General features: G+C 35.3%; 1 protein-coding gene across 1 annotated transcript; it reads right to left on the bottom strand.

The window, feature by feature from the left end:
• Positions 1–1148: 1148 nt before the first annotated feature.
• Positions 1149–18405, bottom strand: LOC144972911 (FAD-linked sulfhydryl oxidase ALR-like). Its single transcript, XM_078914713.1, has 5 exons — positions 18178–18405; positions 17165–17368; positions 9747–9952; positions 8010–8124; positions 1149–3876 (listed from the first exon to the last, which is right to left on the bottom strand). The coding sequence occupies exons 1-5, from the start codon at positions 18310–18312 to the stop codon at positions 3829–3831; spliced, it is 708 nt and encodes a 235-aa protein (XP_078770839.1). The 5' UTR covers positions 18313–18405; the 3' UTR covers positions 1149–3828.
• Positions 18406–18749: the final 344 nt, after the last annotated feature.

Raw genomic sequence — 18749 nt, 5'->3', positions numbered from 1 at the left:
AATGGTGATTTTGTGGTTTGGAGGGAAATGTTTGACACGGTAAATTCAGTGATGGGATGGGCGGAGATAAACTACCGCGATTTTTTTCTTCTTTAAAAAAAAAAAAATTCTTTTTTTTTTTTTTGAATAGTGACGACGGACAAAAACCGGAGGTTCCGGATTAAAACCGGCTGGTGGTAAAAAAACCGGATTTCCGGCTAAAACCGGAAAAGTGGCATCCCTGCTACATGTTAAGTATCACTGTTGGTTTGGGACCCCTTGTAGTGCACTTTGAGATCATTCAATAGACAGTGCTTAATATAAAAGCTCCAAGTTTTACTTCCCCTGTGGCATTAATGTCATCCATTGTTTTGAGATAGAAAAACCAGCCAATCCATTTACAGACACAGATTACGTTATCATCGTCATCTGAAAGAGTTTGATTTTTTAAAAATAGCTAATTTGAGATTAATATCCACTAAATCTGCTCGAAGCTCGTTACAGTACAAGGGGATGATGAATCTATAGAGAATGAAGAAGACTTTTATTCTATTCAACAGTCATTATTTATTTCAAATGCATGAAATAGTATTGATATCAATATATAACTAGCATTAGTAATGATAAAAATCACAGACATTTTCAATGTATTATCGTCATATTTCTTGGAAAGCAAAACGAGTTCATATAATTTCTGAATCATTTCAAAATACACTAACATGATTTCGATATACAAAATGGTTAATCAATTATCAATATTAAATTAATTCACCTTTTGATTATAATTTAAAAAAAAAAAGAACATTTATATCTAATAATATATATATATATTATATATAAAATATATATATATATATATATATATATATATAAAATATATATATATATATATATATATATTCATATATATAGATATATGTACTGTAAATATTATAAGTCATGCATCAATAGCTCTTGCTCATTTACATTGGTTGTCAAAACTAAAATTTGCTCTTTCCATGCTCTACACACTTCATTTAATTCATTCATTTCGTTTTTTACTCAGTCACAGATTATATTTCAATTTGAAGGAAATTGTCACATACATATTGTCATTGTCATTATCCACTATTATGAATCTATTCCTTATGTATATTCTTTCTTTATGAATCTGTTCTTTATGTATATTCTTTCTTTTTATATGTTGAACTCAGTTGAACTAATTGATCTCTCCAATTAATTTTTTAAAATCATAATCAATAAAACACGCATAAGGCATACACACTTATGATATGTAGATAACCGTTATATTTCACCAATCCTTGAAAAAAAATTAGAAATACGAAATGGAACTTATTCTGCCCTGATCTTAACAGAAAAGAAATTAATATCTACTCAGGTCTCTTTGATCCACAATCCAGATGTCTCCATTATCTGCACGTGTTGCCTGAGGACGGATTCTTTATTAGTACCTGCACTACACCATGATCAGGAAATTCTTGTTTCCGGATCTGAACACTTATATTGGGAACAAGCCATTAATGTATAGAGGGTCTATGACTCCATAATCTGAACACCACACTGACCAAAACCTTTAATCCGTCTACTCTTGTCAAATGCAACCAACAAACAATTGAAGTATAATCCAATTTAAAATGTTTTGTCACATCCAATTAAGGTCAAAAGGTAACCAATTTGTTGTTGTCCAGTCCAGTCATTGGTAATCAGCCTCGCCTCCGCAATCAACTACAATGCATTATGTGTGCAATTATCAACAATTCAAATCATGTGTGATTGTTCAGTTTACATAATCCAATTAACACCAATCTAACCCAAATCACTTATTATTGATGTCATTAGGCATACAAAGGCTATTAAAGAACATCCTGTCATTATCATCGCCAACAAAGAGGTGGAAATAGGTTGTGACCTTGTGAAAGAGTACATGCCGCAACATCCCTCTGAACTCTCAATTAAACGAATTGACTCAGTAATCAAGCTCCATGAAAACTGTTTCATGTAATGTAAAAAACAAAACAAACAGCAATACAAACAAATATCACCCCCTCCTTAGAAAAGCAGTAAACACATATAAATATTAAGAAAAAAACAACAACAAAATAAACAAAAACAAATAACCGAAATGACAAAATCACCCCCCGCCCCAAATAAAGTAAATTAATAATTAAAACTATATAAATAAAAGCAATTCTAATAAACCTCACATTGGCCAATGATGAAAGCGGTATAGTCTTATTGTTGTTACTGCAATGATAGGCTTAGGTTAACATGGTCAGAGTCAGATGTCAAAACTACATACTTATGCCACTTTAGATAGTGATTCACTATCTGGAGATTTCTGTAATCCAAATAAAGTGCTGGGGACGGAGATGTTCAGATTATGGAAATGTGACTAGATGACATATCTCAAACTGAAGGTTTTAGCAACAACAATAAAAAAAGACAACATATTTAAAGTCGGTTATTTGCTAATTTTAGTAATTGTGAAAAAATATAACTATAAAAATGATCAATGTCTGTAGAATTATTTACTAAAATTACAATCGAATTAAAATCTGTCCTGCCATTGAGACAGGTAGAAGCTTAGTATAAATGATAGATTTTTTAACCTGGAATTTTATGAAAACAATATTCAGTGATGATAATGGTCAGTTGACAAGGAAGAAATCTTATCGGTCTAAGAGTCAAACTGAAAGCATACCTCAGTGACATCTTGTAATAGGTATATCACTATTATATACACTTATGATATATGAATAAATTCCAAAACATAGTCACTCCAAGATAGAAATAAAAAGATTGAATTTAAAATTGGTATTTGAACATTTCTTTGTTTCCAAAGTTGATTATTACACTTCCTTATTGTAATTTCCTATTTCAGTATTATCAAATAGATGTTATGATAAAATGAAAACGACTCGGGTGGGGGGGGGGAGATAGAAAAGGATGGGAAGAGAGAGAGAGAGAGAGAGAGAGAGAGAGAGAGAGAGAGAGAGAGAGAGAGAGAGAGAGAGAGAGAGAGAGAGAGAGAGCACTCGTTTTTAAATTAGAAGTACTGCTAAGAGTTATCCATATAGATAAAGGAAGAGAGAAAGAACCGATAAACAAATTCAAATACATAAATAAATAAAAACAATATAAAAAGAAACAAAACCTCAAACTAAAAATTCTTTAAAACATCATATAAACTGATTAGCCTCAACCCTTTTCCCTACCCTGTCGACCATCATCTCATCCAAGACCACCAGTTTTCTTGTGTCACTTTTGAAACTTATTGCCTACCTGTCTTGGCTGACAACATAAAATTGGGAATGTCTACAAAATTACTGCAATTGAACTCAGGTGTCAAATTATGATACAAGGCATGATGACATCTGATATTTACCAGCGGAAAATATTTGGCATGACAAATAAAATTTTGGAGGTCTCTAAGAAATCCCAAAGAACCAATAGTTCTACGGATTAACATGAGATTTTCATGACTGAATATCATGACTTCCAACAAAAATGTGTTGATAATTAGTAAGTGATCGACTTTATCCTCTGCTTAAACTTACAAGAAATTAAATATTACTCTTGCTTTCCTGCGATGATTTGATTGCACACCAGGTATGTTAATAATGGAAGATTAATGGGTGATGAGTGTTAATATATTGAAGCATAATATCAAAAATAATTATAACCTGAGTAGCTCCTCTGCATAAGGATCCAGTTCTAACAAACAATAGTATAAACAATACCAAATCACATTTTCAAATCAAATAACCCAGTTGAGACACTTTCTTTTAAAAGCAGTCTGTTGTCAGTCACTGATAAATAATCACATGTTTTCCATTGGTATATCAAAGATCAATCACAACTGTTATCTGCCCAGCCATCCCTCCATCTCTCTAATACCTGAAAATAGGAAAAATGGACATGATACTTTATTGGTAATAGGGCAGAGAAATCATGAAATCACACCTTCAACTCTGCCAATTCCAAACTTATTGGAAGTGGGTATATTTTGGAAGGAGGATATATAGGCATATTCTTGGGATTACGGGACTTAAAGAGCGAGGATGGATGACCTTATTGATGACCAGCATATATTTAGACTAGAAAATAAGATGTCATCACTCTGAAACCAAAAGATCAATTACAAAAGGTATGTATCCAGTCCTCTGGAAGAATGGTTTTACACTTCCAATGAGATTGGAACCAATTCTTTGACATTACACTTTTGTTCCCTATTAGGACCTTACATTACTAAAGAGGACAGAGGGCTCGATATGAAGGACACAAAATAGTCACACAAAGGAACCAGATTCAATTCTGCAATATTTACTTTTAAAGGGGGGGGGGGGGGGGGGGGGGGGGGGGGGGGGGGACAGTTAACGTAAATTTCATGTGGCTATGTTTCCTTATGAATGAATAGTAATTTGTTACTGATCTTGTCATATGTTTTGGTAGTTTATTTATTATCTTTCTCTCCCATCAACTTTAAGGTATGAATACCTTACAAAGCAACTCAATATTAATTTTGAACAAGTGTATCGTAACATTTCTGTTATACCTTCAAAAGATCTTGTTTGAAGATAATCTTTTTAACATCACTCATTTATTAGTGTGTCGCTGTATGGTCTTGGACTTGCAATCTAAAATAGGACTGAGTGTTTGAACCAGCAATTGGACAGTTCATCACTATGCCCTTAGGAAAGACATTTTGGCATTTCCCCTGTCCACCCAAAACTGATTGGTAACCAGGTCTGATATATCTGTGGAAAGTAGTGCGGAGCGGTCCCAAGCATGTTTAGGACTGCCGGTTCTACGGTCCCTGGGAAATGAAAACCGCAAGGACCGGTTCTTTTTCAACATTTGCCATTCACAAGGCATCGTTGGGACTTGGGACCGTCAAAGAACCGGTTCTTTTACGCCATTGGCCAATCACAAGTTGTGACCTTCAAACGATGGGACCGTGCCTGCAGTAGATGGCTGTAGAACCGCTAAGTGAAAGTGAGAGCGGAGAAGGCTTGTTACCTCAAAACCTGAAAATAGTGCTATAACACTATCCATTAAGCATGTGTGTGTGTGTGTGTGTGTGTGTGTGCATGCATGCGTGTGTGTGCCTGAGAAGATTGATGGAGCGGGTCAGGTCAATGTTAGTGTTAGGGAAAGGGGATTGTTAATATTTTGTGTCTGTGGCATGCTGGACCAAAAGTATGGAAAGAGTTTGTTTTGATTTGTTTTGGGGTTTTTTTGTCTCCATTTCTTTTTTCTATTTTTGTGCGGCTATGTGGTCTTGTGTTATGACACTCGCTTTCGGATCGGAATGTCCTGGGTTCGAGCCTCGCTCTGCGCCTAGTTGAGTCCTTGAAAGACTCTTACTTACATCCTATCACCGTAATCAGGTGTAAAATGAGTACCTGGTCGTCAACAGTGTTGTCTCTGTCTGAAAAAAATTGTAACATCGCCTAACAGGCGTCATGTCTACATGTTACGTGTCGCTATTAGTCAGGGACCCATTGTAAAGCGCTTTGAGCACATTTAATGGATATTGCGCTATATAAAAGCTCAATTTATTTTATTTTTTAAAAAATATTTCTACCTTTGGATAGGACGCTAGTCTATCCCAAAGTACTTTTCGCCAGATCTAACAAACCCAGCTACCCATTCACTGCTGAGTAGACAGGGAGTCCAGAGGAAAAAAAGCTCGACTGCACCCGGGATCGATCTCTGGCCTTTATGTATAAAGAGTGCTCTATCAACTGAGCTATCGGGGCCCCCAAATATTCTATTGGCCTTTTTAAAAATACAGACATTATAACTGTTATTTTGGAAGGAAGATATAATATGTGAAACTCATATTATTTGATTAGTTAAAACACCAAGCGAAATTTTAATATTATTGTATTATTTTTAATGAAAACAATGCGATAGAAAGGAGTGGTGACAAGAGATAGACAAAAGAAGACAAAAAATCGGACTTGCTAATTTCGAAACACACACACACACACAAACACACACATCTTTAGTAGTCACATTCATTTCAAACAATAACCCATTAGAGAAGAGGGGTCATGCCTTCATCATAGATCATTGTCATTGCGATCATTATGGTGTAGTAAATTTTGAAATTTACCCCGTATAATGGAATCGTCCAAGGCGTGCGCCTCCTGTTCCCCCCATCTACACACGAAAGGCGGTTTGCGAAGTGGATAGAGATGGTCGTCTGTGTCGTTTAGTGTATAGCAAAGGGGGTGGATGCGATTAATTAAGTGGGATGGGTGGTGATTTGTGGAAGATAGGCAAAAGAACCGATGCAAAGAATCGCTGGGGCAGTAGTAGTAGTATGGCGCGAAAATCGCTGGGACCGTTGAAAGGTTATAAGAAGTAAGGACTGCCAACGGTTCTCCACTTTGGGACCGGTCCCCGGTTCTCAGCTAAAGGACTGTGTGACCGGTCCTCACTAGTGCGATAGACTAATGTCCTATAAACAATTCATTTATTGTCCATTTAATGGTACAAAAACCAGAATAAAATCTGGCTCTATGGGCCTCTTGGGTTTGACGGACTACCCATTCATTAGCAATGTTAAAGAAACTCATAGTTTCAAAAGTGCTTAACCCTCACTAACGCCACATTCCTGGGTTCTTTGTAACAAAAAAGACGTTGCAATGGTTGTTGAATAATTGAAAATTGTAAGTGTATTTTAATTATGCAATATGCATTACAAACTTTGCTGATTTTTAAAATGTTTAATGTGAAAACAACTCATCCATTACCTTATTATCATTATCTTATATTCTTAATTTTTATAAAAAATATACAAAGCAGAGCAGTCTTAATGGGTATAACCGGGTTACCTAAATTCTACTGTGTATAACTTCTTTTGATCCCATTTAAAAATGAGGTACTAGTATATAACGTATAACTGTGTATAATGTTAAAGCTTAATATTTCTGATAAGGACTGAAACAATGCATAGTGTAACTGGGTCTCTGCGTGCATGAATGCCCATGTGTTTGTAGGTATATAAAGCACCTAAAGCCTAATTATTCAGGGTAGAATGATATTATGAAATTAATAATAATAATAATAATAATAATAATAATAATAATAATAATAATAATAATAATAATAAGAAAGAAGAATAACGATAATATAAAAAAAATAATAATAATAATAATAATAATAATAATAATAATAATAATAATAATAATAATAATAATAATAATAATAATAATAATAGATACTTTATTCATCCAAAAAAATTGAAATTCGTTTACATACGTGGCATGCATAAAAATGTATAAACACAAAGTTGAGAATCTATGGCGACAATGTATACACATATATATATATATATATATATATATATATGCAAATGTACAAACAACCAAGAACCAATAGCAACACCTTATATTATATCAATTTAATAAATTGAGATAGGCCATACCTCTGGCCTTTAGTCCAAACTTGTGAGTGTATATTTAAAAGATAGTATTTAATTTAAATCACACTTCAATTCGAACACCATATGGAAAAATGAATTAAGGTGACGTGTTGTCTTTGTTTTAATAATTATAAGGCTTAATATGTTTGCGAAGGGGGTGATCGCAATCCTTAAAAACTTTCTCCATTTTACTTAGACAAAATCTCTTGAACAGTTCTTTCACATTGGAAATTGGGTGAGTATAACTCCTGGCTTTATCAATTATCCGATCAATTTTCTTTTCTTTTTTTTTTTTTTTTTTGGAGCTGGCTTCCGGCGACAACAGACGTGGTTTGCTGATCTTGTAATATTCTACAACATTTTTACTCAGTGTAATGACATGTTTTATAAATTTATCTTTATTCATGATTAAAAATCCAACATAAGTACAAATATATTCATTTTGCCTTTGTTTCTGTTTTTCATTTGAAAAACTATTTTTGAAAAAGACCTGTGACATGGCTAAGGTAATAAATTAACCATAAACACATTAACCTTTTAGGGTTAAGCAAAATTTTAAAACATCATTTAATATATATATAAATCTGGAACATACCTTCGAACAATCAAAAATGGGCTTCCCTAATCTTTCATTGACTCTGTTGTGCATTTCACAAAACCATTGAGACAGTCTTTTATTATTACCGGTATCAGGGGGATTTGATTTCAAACTGTGGACAGAAATAAAAATCATATTTTACAAAAAAAAATTTAAAAATTGAAAATATTGAAAGACAATCAGTTATCAATAACTATCCAATTTCTAACTAGAAATTTGGTCATGCAAATTTTAAGCCCTGCATTTTCCTTTTAAAAACTAATTGATTCTTGCAACTTCAAAAGTTGATTAAAAGTGTCATACAATCAAAGAGACAATTCCCATTCAAGAGTTGGAAAAAAAAATAGAATGGTCAAAAATCGCCATTTGTAAAGGTTGTCTTTAATGTACTGGTTACGTTGTCATGTAACTTGGAAAAAAACAGAGAGAGAGAGAGAGAGAGAGAGAGAGAGAGAGAGAGAGAGAGAGAGAGAGAGAGAGAGAGAGAGAGAGAGAGAGAGAGTGAGAGAGAGAAAAGAGAGAGAGAGAGAGAGAGAGAGAGAGAGAGAGAGAGAGAGAGAGAGAGAGAGAGAGAAAGAGAGAGAGAGAGAGAGAGTGTCCCTAATGTAAAGCCAATAGTGCCCAATCCCTTCCATGTTTAAAATCATTTGTGTTATACATGTAGTACAAGTTTTAGCAGTTAAGTTACAGCCAAGTCCATAGGTTATAGTCATCAAGAGAACGGTCTTTTACGAGTCCAAGCTGTCTGCACAAATCTACTATTTAATATAGCAGTCCCTACTAAAATCAGCTTTATCTATTGTTTAATAGGAGTCGATATCTGATGACAACCCAGTCTCCAAAGCCATAAGTCTGTGTGATTGAAATCCATCAGCATCATGGTTCTAATTATAATACAGTACTTGCTAGATTCTAGCAAGCTCTGCTATACAACAGAATCGTATTTCTTTAATAAGTTGTTAACTCGCATGATCATCATATTTCAACATGGCCTGTTTTAGTCATATTACTAATAGGTGTGTCTCCACTTACAGCCTAATGGTAGTAACCAAATTATTATCACTATTATTATTATCATCATTATCATCATTACCATTAAAATCATTATTATTATTATTATTATTATTATTATTATTATTATTATTATTATTATTATTATTATTAATATTATTATTATCATTATTATTATTACCATTAAAGTTATTATTATTCTTACCATTAAAATTATTATTATTATTATTATTATTATTATTATTATTATTATTATTATTATTATTATTATTATGATTATTATTATTATTATCATTATTATTACCATTAAAGTTATTATTATTCTTACCATTAAAATTATTATTATTATTATTATTATTATTATTATTATCATTATTATTATCATTATTATTATTATTATTATTATTATTATTATTATTATTGATTATATAATCATTATTATTATTATCATCATCATTATTATTATTATTATTCTATTAAAATATTATTGTTATAATTATCATAAACTTATTGTTATCATTATTATTATTAATGCAAATTCTAAAACATTTTCATTTGTAAAACTTGAAGGTAAAAAATATTATCCATTAAATTACAAGGTCTGTTTATTTGAATTTGTTTTTATTTTTTTTTTTTTTCCACAGTAGTGACAAAAGCAATCTAAATATTTGTTTGTCTCTAAAAAAAATTAGCTTATATTTTTCATTTGTTCACACAACTCACTCTTCTCTCAAGTGTGAGGCGCAGACATGACAAGGATAGAACTGTGACAATAAGGAGATGAAGCTCTTCATGTTATGTTGCTGTTCAAATGTGGGTTTCTCTGGGTAATATGCAGCCATGGTGTGCAGAAAGGACCAAGTGTTGCTGCCAAGCAAATCAGAGTCTAAAGGGCATTGTTTCTCCTCTCTCTCAGTCCGAGGCATATTCTGACAGTAAAAAAAAAGCAAATAATAAAACAATACATCATATTATCATCAACATACAATTCTTATTTTGTTGAATTAATTAATCAACCTTAGAATAAATATTACATTAAAATCTTTATGTGAAATTAATATTGTAATCAATTAGTGATTTTCTAAAATATATATCTCCATGCTCTAAATGATGTAGGTTGCTTTACTGATACTCATAGAGTGCAACCCATTACCTGACGTAAGAGGCTCTGGGTGCATTGTAAAATACAGTTCAGAGACATGATATGTGACAATCACGATGAACGTCCTGGAAATAAAATATCTTCAATCTGAATTTGAAAATCTCCAATAATGATGATTTTTGTACACAATGAGGAAGCTCATTTAAGATTGATGTAAAGAGTGAAAATTATATCCCACCAACCTTTAACCGGATCGTAAGGCTTTGTCTTAAGTCTTAAGTGTACTGCTATTCGGCGGATGTGAAAGCTGGAAAATGACATCCTTCATAATAAAGAAGCTAGAATTATTTTCATAACAAATCTATAAAAATATAAAGAATTTTCAACATATTTTGGCCGACAAAAATAAAAAGTGGATCTATTAAAGAAAGCTAAGTGCACTAGCATCTCATCTCATGTAGTTCCATATCTGAAGCAGACGTCGGAGGTCATCTTCCGCCAAGCTGATCTATCTCTTGCCAATTCTATTAAAGCAGCGCCACCTTTCTCAGCTTCATCTGTCCAAGTTCTTATCCCTTTCAAATACGTTATTCTTTGTCTTCCTCTTATTCTTTTTCCATTCATCTTTCCAGTCAAGGCGAGTATTTCCAAACCAGGGTGGCGGATAATGTGTCCTAAAAATTCCATTTGGCGTTTGATGATTTTTGTTATCAGTGATCTTTTTCTGTTTGCCATTTCTAAAATTTCTTCATTTCTTTTCCTTTCCATCCATGACACCCTCATCATTCTTCTGTAAAACCACATTTCCACTGCCTCCAGTCTTTTAACCATGGTCTTGTTTATGGTCCAGCTCTCACAACCATATAGCAGCACAGACAGTACATAGCAATCCAGGACTTTGATTTTTGTTTTCATGCTAATATTCCTGTTTTTCATAATTGTATGCAGCTGGTTGAATGCATTCTTCGCCATACCTATTCTTTTCTTTATTTCACAATCTGATTTTCCATTGGATGTTACATTGAAGCCTAAATATTTGAAACATTCAACTTGTTGTATTGTTTGTCCTCTGCTTGTTATTACACAGGCTGGTGGGTTATTATTTTTAGATACCGTCATACATTCTGTTTTAGATATATTCAGTTCCAGTCCCATATTTTCACTACTCCTGACTACAACATCCAGTAATTCTTGTAGTTCATGTTCAGATTCTGCCAGTAGAACCGTATCATCTGCATACCTCAGATTTGTTACATTCTTTCCTCCAATACACACCCCCTTCTTATGTTCGATATCTCTTAATATCATTTCACTATAGAGGTTGAATAAATCTGGAGACAAAACACACCCTGCCTAACTCCTCTTCTAATAGGTGTAAAACTGCTTAGTTCATTGTCAACACGCATTGCTGCTTCTTGTTCCCAGTACAAATTCCGTAATATTCTTAAATCTTTACCATCAATGTCCAAGGATGATAGAATTTTGAATAGTTTTTCGTGTTGTACTTTATCAAAGGCTTTTGAATAGTCGATGAAACACATATACAGATCTTTATTTACTTCAATACATCTTTCCATCAGCATTGATAATGTGAATATTCCATTTCTGGTACCCTTGTCCTCAACAAAACCAAATTGCATCTCCCCAATTTCAGGTCGTATTTTATTTCTTATTCTTAGTAAAATTATCTTCAAAAGAATTTTTGTGAGGTGGCTCATTAGGCTAATAGTTCTGTGTTGTTCACAATCAACTGCCCCTGGCTTTTTTGGTAGTGCTATAAAAATGGATCGTTTCATATCAGTTGGCATTTTTCCTGTGTCATACACTTGATTTAGAAGGTTTGTGATGAATTCAATCCCCCATTCACCCAGGCCAGTCAAGGCTTCAATTGTTATGGCATCAGGTCCTGCAGCTTTTCCATTTTTCATGCTTTTCATGACGTTCCTAACTTCATCTTTCATTATAGAAGGCCCTTCCAGTTCTTTTATCATAGGCATTTCTCCTCGATTATCAAAAAAAAGTTCTTCAATATATTCTGACCATCTGTTTAGAATGCAGTCTTTGTCCATGATGGTGTTTCCACGCTTGTCTTTGATGCATCCACTTTTAGCACCTGATTTAGTTTTGTTTGTCACTTCTTTGATTTTCTGATGGAAGAATTTGCCATTTTTTTCTTTGCAGGACATTATATAGTGACATTGTTCATTTATCCAGTCTTCTTTAGCTTCGTTGCATTTTCTTTTTATCTGCCTGTTCAGAGTCTTGTATTTTTCTTCCTGATTTTTGGCCTTTCTTCTCTCATTCATTAATTCTAATATCTCTGGAGTAATCCATTTCTTCTTCTGCAACTTAAGTGTGGTTGGAACATTTTCTTCTAATGATGCAGCAACACTGTCTTTAAACTGCTCATATTTCTCTTCTATATCTGTTAGTTCTCCAAGCACTTCAAACTTGTTTCTTACTGATAGTTCAAATTTTTCTTGTATCTTCTGTTCCTCCCGGAGAATGTCTAGTTGGTATTTAGGTTTAGCCTTTGCTCTTTTGCAGATTTTCAATTTAACTCGTATGGGGCATAGCACAGGTATATGATCGCTGTTACAGTCAGCCCCCGGCATAGATTTGGCATACAAAACCGAGTTTCGGAAACGTTTGCTGATCAGTATGTAATCTATTTGGTTTCTCACTCCATCTCCAGGACTTTTCCATGTCCACTTCCTTCTATTGTGGTTTGTTGACCAAGTATTTGTGATTGTCAGATCATGTTGACGGCACCATTGAATAAGACGATCACCTCTGTCATTTTTGTCTCCCAGACCATGTGGGCCCACAATATCTTCTATTCTTTCTCGGCCCACCTTGGCATTAAAATCGCCCATGATGAGTTTTATGTCTGAAGACTTAAACTGATGCATTGCTTTATCTATTTGTTGATAGAAATTTTCCACTTCTTCATCATCGTGACTGGTGGTTGGGGCGTATATTTGTAAAATATCAAAATCAAAAGGTTTTGCTTGTAGTTTGATTGCCATTACTCTGTCTGATATGGGCCAGAATCCTTTGACTGCTCGCGCCGTTTTATTATCTAGTATAATTCCAACTCCCCTTTGGTGTTCTCCTCCTCCTGAGTATATAATTTTACAGTCATCATAATTAAGTTCTCCTGCTCCTTTCCATCTAACTTCTGATAATCCTAAAACATTGATATTCAATCTCTTCATTTCCATAACTACATTTGCTAATTTTCCTTTCTGGTACAGACTTCTTACATTCCATGTTGCTGTTCGTAATGTTTGGTGGTGCACAGTAGCTGGATGACGGTCGAGAGTCACCTGTTCACCTGCATGACTATCTCTACCGGACGAGGCTGTAATCGAGTTGCTCGAAAAACATCCATTGACGTCGTTGACTAGATTCGCTTGGACGGACATCATGACGATCTTGGGATGATACGTCAGTGGTTTCCCGTTGCCTTCTGACGGATTTTTATCTGGTTTACTCCATAGCCTTTTGACCTCCCGGTCATAACCCACAAGGCAGTGGGAGCATTTGGCAGGTTTTAAGGCGCCTCCCATTCACCTTGATAGTCCCTTCATAGAGTATATGAGGCATTTTGTATGTGTAGCTGTGCTGCCAGACTACCCAACCTCACTCTCCACGACTATCGCCAGTTGGTCCGCGGCTTTACAGCTAACCTATAGATCAGGATCTGTAGGCCGTTCCACGATCCGCCACCTGTGGACGCGCTGGGTTGGGGATGGTCGCCCCAGCTGTACCCAGCACTAGCATAGAAAACCAAATAAAAAGAAGAAGATGGCATTGACTGAGTCATGTGGCCAGAATGTAAAAAGGGTCACTTCCCAAGACAGCCCTGTACTGGACAGCAGATGGGAAGAGAAAGCAGGGGAGACCAAAAAAAAACCTGACGAGGGACGATGGAAAAAGAAATAAAGGAAGCAGGCCTGTCCTGGAATAAAGCCATCGCAAAAAATGGAGATGTCTGGTGGATGCCCGAAGAGGATGAACACTATCACACACTAAGGATTAGAAGAAGATTGTCCTCAGTAGACAAGCATCAAGTCTGCAAATGTACTTACACCGCATTAAGTTCTTGAAGGTAACCAGGAGTACATCCCTATATGCTCTTGTTGACATTGATGGCTGCTTTATATCTATGTACTAACCAACAGGAAGTCTATGTAAACTGAAAAACAGCCATATAAAATCAACGAAGCTGTCCCCGTTCCACACAACTAGTCTGCCAAAGCATTCGATTAATTTGTGACAATGGACAACAATATACCCATCAATGGTGCAATGACATCTCAGGAACCACTGGACTCCGTTCAGCCACACAAAAGACAATGTCTAGATAATGAAGATGAAGATGAGTCATCGCAATGTGGCGCATGACCCCTGACAAACACTGAAAAACTTGACATGGTAGACAAACAACACCACTTCATCCAAGCAGAACGCTTGACAGATGATCTACATTGGCGAGATGGAGACAAAGGTTTATAAACAGCTTGCACAGAATAGAAAGTAATCAATGCTTTGCGATTACTGTTCTAACAAACAATAATGTCACATTTTGTTGTCGATAAAACATGAAAAAGAAAAGATATTTTTTTAAGAAAAAAAAAAGGAAGAATTTTATTAAAAACCAAAATAAATAAATAAATAAAAAACAAACATTCTAATGAGGTCAAGTCCGTAGAAAACTCAGAAGTGAAGGTACAACATGAATGGAACATACATGAAAGCTGGTGCTTAGATGTTATTTTTAGCTTCTCCGCTGATCGACACACTAACCTGAATCCCCAAGGGTGTGCGATTAAGTGGAGTCAACTGTATCATTATTATTATTATTATTATTATTATTATTATTATTATTATTATTATTATAACAACAATAATAATAATAATCATCATCATCATCACTCTCATTATTATTATTATTATTATTATTATCATTATTATCATCATTATCATTATTATCATTCACCGGGAAAGATTCCGGTCAGAAGCAAATAAATTCAGGGTTACTGGTAGCTTCCGTCAAATTCCAGTGGAGTCTTTTAAGTCCAAGGAAAGCCTGCACCACTTCAAGTGTCACCACAAATACCACAGCATCATCTCCAATGCAACAGCTCCCACCTCCATCATCATCATTAGCACCAGTGCCACTACAACCACCACTACATCATCATCACCATTACTTCTGCAACCACCAACACCCTATAACCATCTCTACTACGACAACCACCACCACCACATCATCATGACTACAACCATCATCATACCTACCTCTACTACAACAACCATCACCATCATGTCATCATTACTATCACTACCACAACTGCAACTACCACCTCCACCACACCATCATCACTAGACCTACTGACTACTAATAATACAAACATCAACCGTTTTGAGAAATTTGTCATCTGCTACAAATAATTAGACCGGTGGGGGAAAGATATTTTCATTGGAGCAGAAAAAAGTGAGTATTATTTCTTGTATATTTTAGAGAGGACTAGGGTCCATATAACAGACAAGTTGATTGAATAAAAGGAAAAGGGCCTTTTTTTTTTTTATCCCCATCCTCCTCCTCCACCACCACTACCATCACCACCACAACCAACGCTAACACTACCGTGAGATTGGAGGGATAAAAAATTGGAGGAATGAGGAAGACGTGTCATTTGGTGACGTAGTGCATGTCAAGGATGCTTGCAGATGTTCTTAACCCCTTACAGCGAAGCTGATTTTTTACTTTCAGATAATAGTTTCATTTTATCTTTATTATTGTTATCGGAGAATACAACATACAGCATTTCGACCAAGAGAGATCGCAACTCGGACTTCAATTATCTATAATCGTTTTGCCATTACTTGTCTTTTGATGAGAACTGGAAGATTTGGTGTAAGGTCAAAGATCGAATTTCGCCTCTAAAAGGCTGTTACTGGGTTTGCTCTTCCCCCCCCCCCCCCCCCCCCCCCTTATTTCTTCTTTTTTTTTTTTGCAACTTAGTATTGTTAATTGCTATTTCCTTTTTTTATGATTAGCAAGTGCGGTAGGAGTGTCACAGGATGCAGGACTCCTGCAATTAACCCTTTGCTAGTGACACTGATTTTTTTTCTTTTTCAGATTGCTTATATGCAGAATAAATCATTTCCACCAAAAGAGCAGTAAGAGTATTTTTCAACTCTGGCTTCAATTGTCTTTTAATGACAACATTATGACTAAGATCTGGAGTTTGGGTAGTGTAGTGTAGTAAAATTGAATCTCGCCTTTAATGGGTAAAATTGTTTTGATTAAGAAAAATAATAACACAAACATACACACACGAGCGTGCGTGCTAACAACAGCGAGGTCATTCTATTGCTTGTATTGCAACGGTAAACCAGTTAAGGGGTACGTAGACCCTGAGGCTAGATGCCCTGTTACCGTGTACGTTCCCCCCCCCCCCCCCCCCCCCAACAAAAAAAGAAAAGGAAAAGACACACACACAAACACACACACACACAAACAGAGAGTCTCGCACCCGCTAGGAACTAATTTTGCGCACCAATTTTTACTGCACATATGCACCAAATTGCATATCTAGATAGTGACACTGACACTTCTTCTGTAATCTTTTTCTAAATAAACTTTTTTTAAAACCTGTCTTTTGGTGACCCAGCCAGGGGATGATAACGTGACCGGACGATTTCGCGAGGAATGAATCATGAAAATTTGCGAAATAATTTCAAACATAACTTGAAATTCATCTCAAGGCCAAGGATTGTAAACGGTAGTTCCGAATGTTGTTTTTTTTAATAGATAATAAATGCATCTTCAAATCTAAACTGCCTTTGAGGGTAAGCGTTAAGTTTGTTTTGTTTTTTTTCTTTTTCTGTCTAACCGAATGATTGGAACAGTTTAAGAAGCTAAATATGGGTTCCACCGGCGCTGCTCTCTAGACTAGAGTTAGAGCCCTTCCTAGACCCTAGAGTCTAGAGCGAGGATGATGTAATTTATTGTAATGTAACTTACCCGTCTTGGATGAGCTGTTAATTCCATCCATGTCTTAAAATCTGTGCAAGCTTTACAGTGTGGCATCGGTTTCTTTTCTCTGTTTGGTAACCCTATAGGGCTGGCAGCAGGCTGTTTGAATTGTCTGTTATCAACTTGTTTACTTGGTTCACGAACATCATTTGTGGGGGTCGCCATGTTGCTCAAGAAGAATGACGGATCGTACTGTTTGAATGTCGAATTTTAAAGTATTTATTTATGGAATTTATTTATTCATTTAATTTGGCACAACACACTAACCCACCGCTTCAATCTGGTACTGAGAATGGGGGAACCAGCTGCGGAAAGTGAATTTAAAATTAGAATATAATCCGAAAAACGACATTTTTAGTTGATAACTCATTCTTCTCAACAAAACAAAAATGTTTCTAGTTTTTATCACTCCACCATCTAAACAAAATCGACAAAATATCGTTTTAAGGCGGTGGATAGATTTTTATTTAAAGCCTGGCCTTTCATATTGAGCAATATCCACTAAACGTGTTCAAAACACTTTACACCGGTTCCCAACACAAACAGATTCAAATTATTATTATTATTATTGTAATTATTATCATTATTATCATCATCATCATTATCATCACCATCATTATCATTATTGTCATTAAAATTATTATCATCATAATCTCTCTCTCTCTCTCTCTCTCTCTCTCTCTCTCTCTCTCTCTATTCTGTGTCTCTGTGTGTGTGTGTGTGTGTGTGTGTGTGTGTGTGTGCGTGTGAGAGCGTATGTATGCGCGAGAGTGCGTGTGTGTACGCGAACGCGTATGTGTGTGCGCGCGCGTGTTTGTGTTATAGAATAGTCTGTTTCTGCTTTCTAATTTTTTTCATAACTGCGTTGTCTTTCTGTGTGAGAGAGAGAGAGAGAGAGAGAGAGAGAGAGAGAGAGAGAGAGAGAGAGAGAGAGAGAGAGAGAGAGAGAGAGAGAGAGGGGGTCTGTTTTCAATATTAGAATCAGTAAGATTTAGACAAACCATTTCATAATAATATTTTCTGACAGGGGCAGCTTTGACAGCTCTTTCTTTCCATGCTTGCGTTGGGGGAATATCGTCAGCGCTCATAAGTCTTTTTCTTGGTGAGTCTTGATATTTTGGATCGCCCATTTTCATCCAATGGTGATTCAATGTAATCTTTGTCTAGTTTGAAGCATAATGATGGCGGAAAGTCAAATTGCAGTAATACCAGTTTTTAGACTATAATCCGCCATTTCGACTGTGATGAGGATAACGTAAAAGATAGTGCGCACCGGTGCGAACAAAAGTAATTCCCAAAATGTGTAACGTTGCAACGTTGAGAAGTTCGATACTTAAAACAGATAAAAGTAAAAGACCAGCGTACTAGCCTATCTATTTGCATTACAGTAATTTACAGTTACCCAGAGGAGGCATCATAAGACTCCACTAAACGAATGCCCCGCATTCCACAACGCCAGGAAATACTTGGTTACTTCAAATCACCTGTTAACAAAACATAAAATGCAGCGAACATGTTCAAATGGAAACCGAAGAACCGTGATACCTGCAGGAATGGTCAGACATCTCCAGAG

Source organism: Berghia stephanieae, chromosome 5 (genome assembly GCF_034508935.2).
Source record: "Berghia stephanieae isolate SIO BIC M18660-M18661 chromosome 5, UCSD_Bste_1.3, whole genome shotgun sequence".
NCBI lineage: Eukaryota > Metazoa > Mollusca > Gastropoda > Nudibranchia > Aeolidiidae > Berghia > Berghia stephanieae.
Note: the sequence above shows the minus strand (reverse complement) of the source record. Positions and strands in the feature narration are given on the sequence as shown.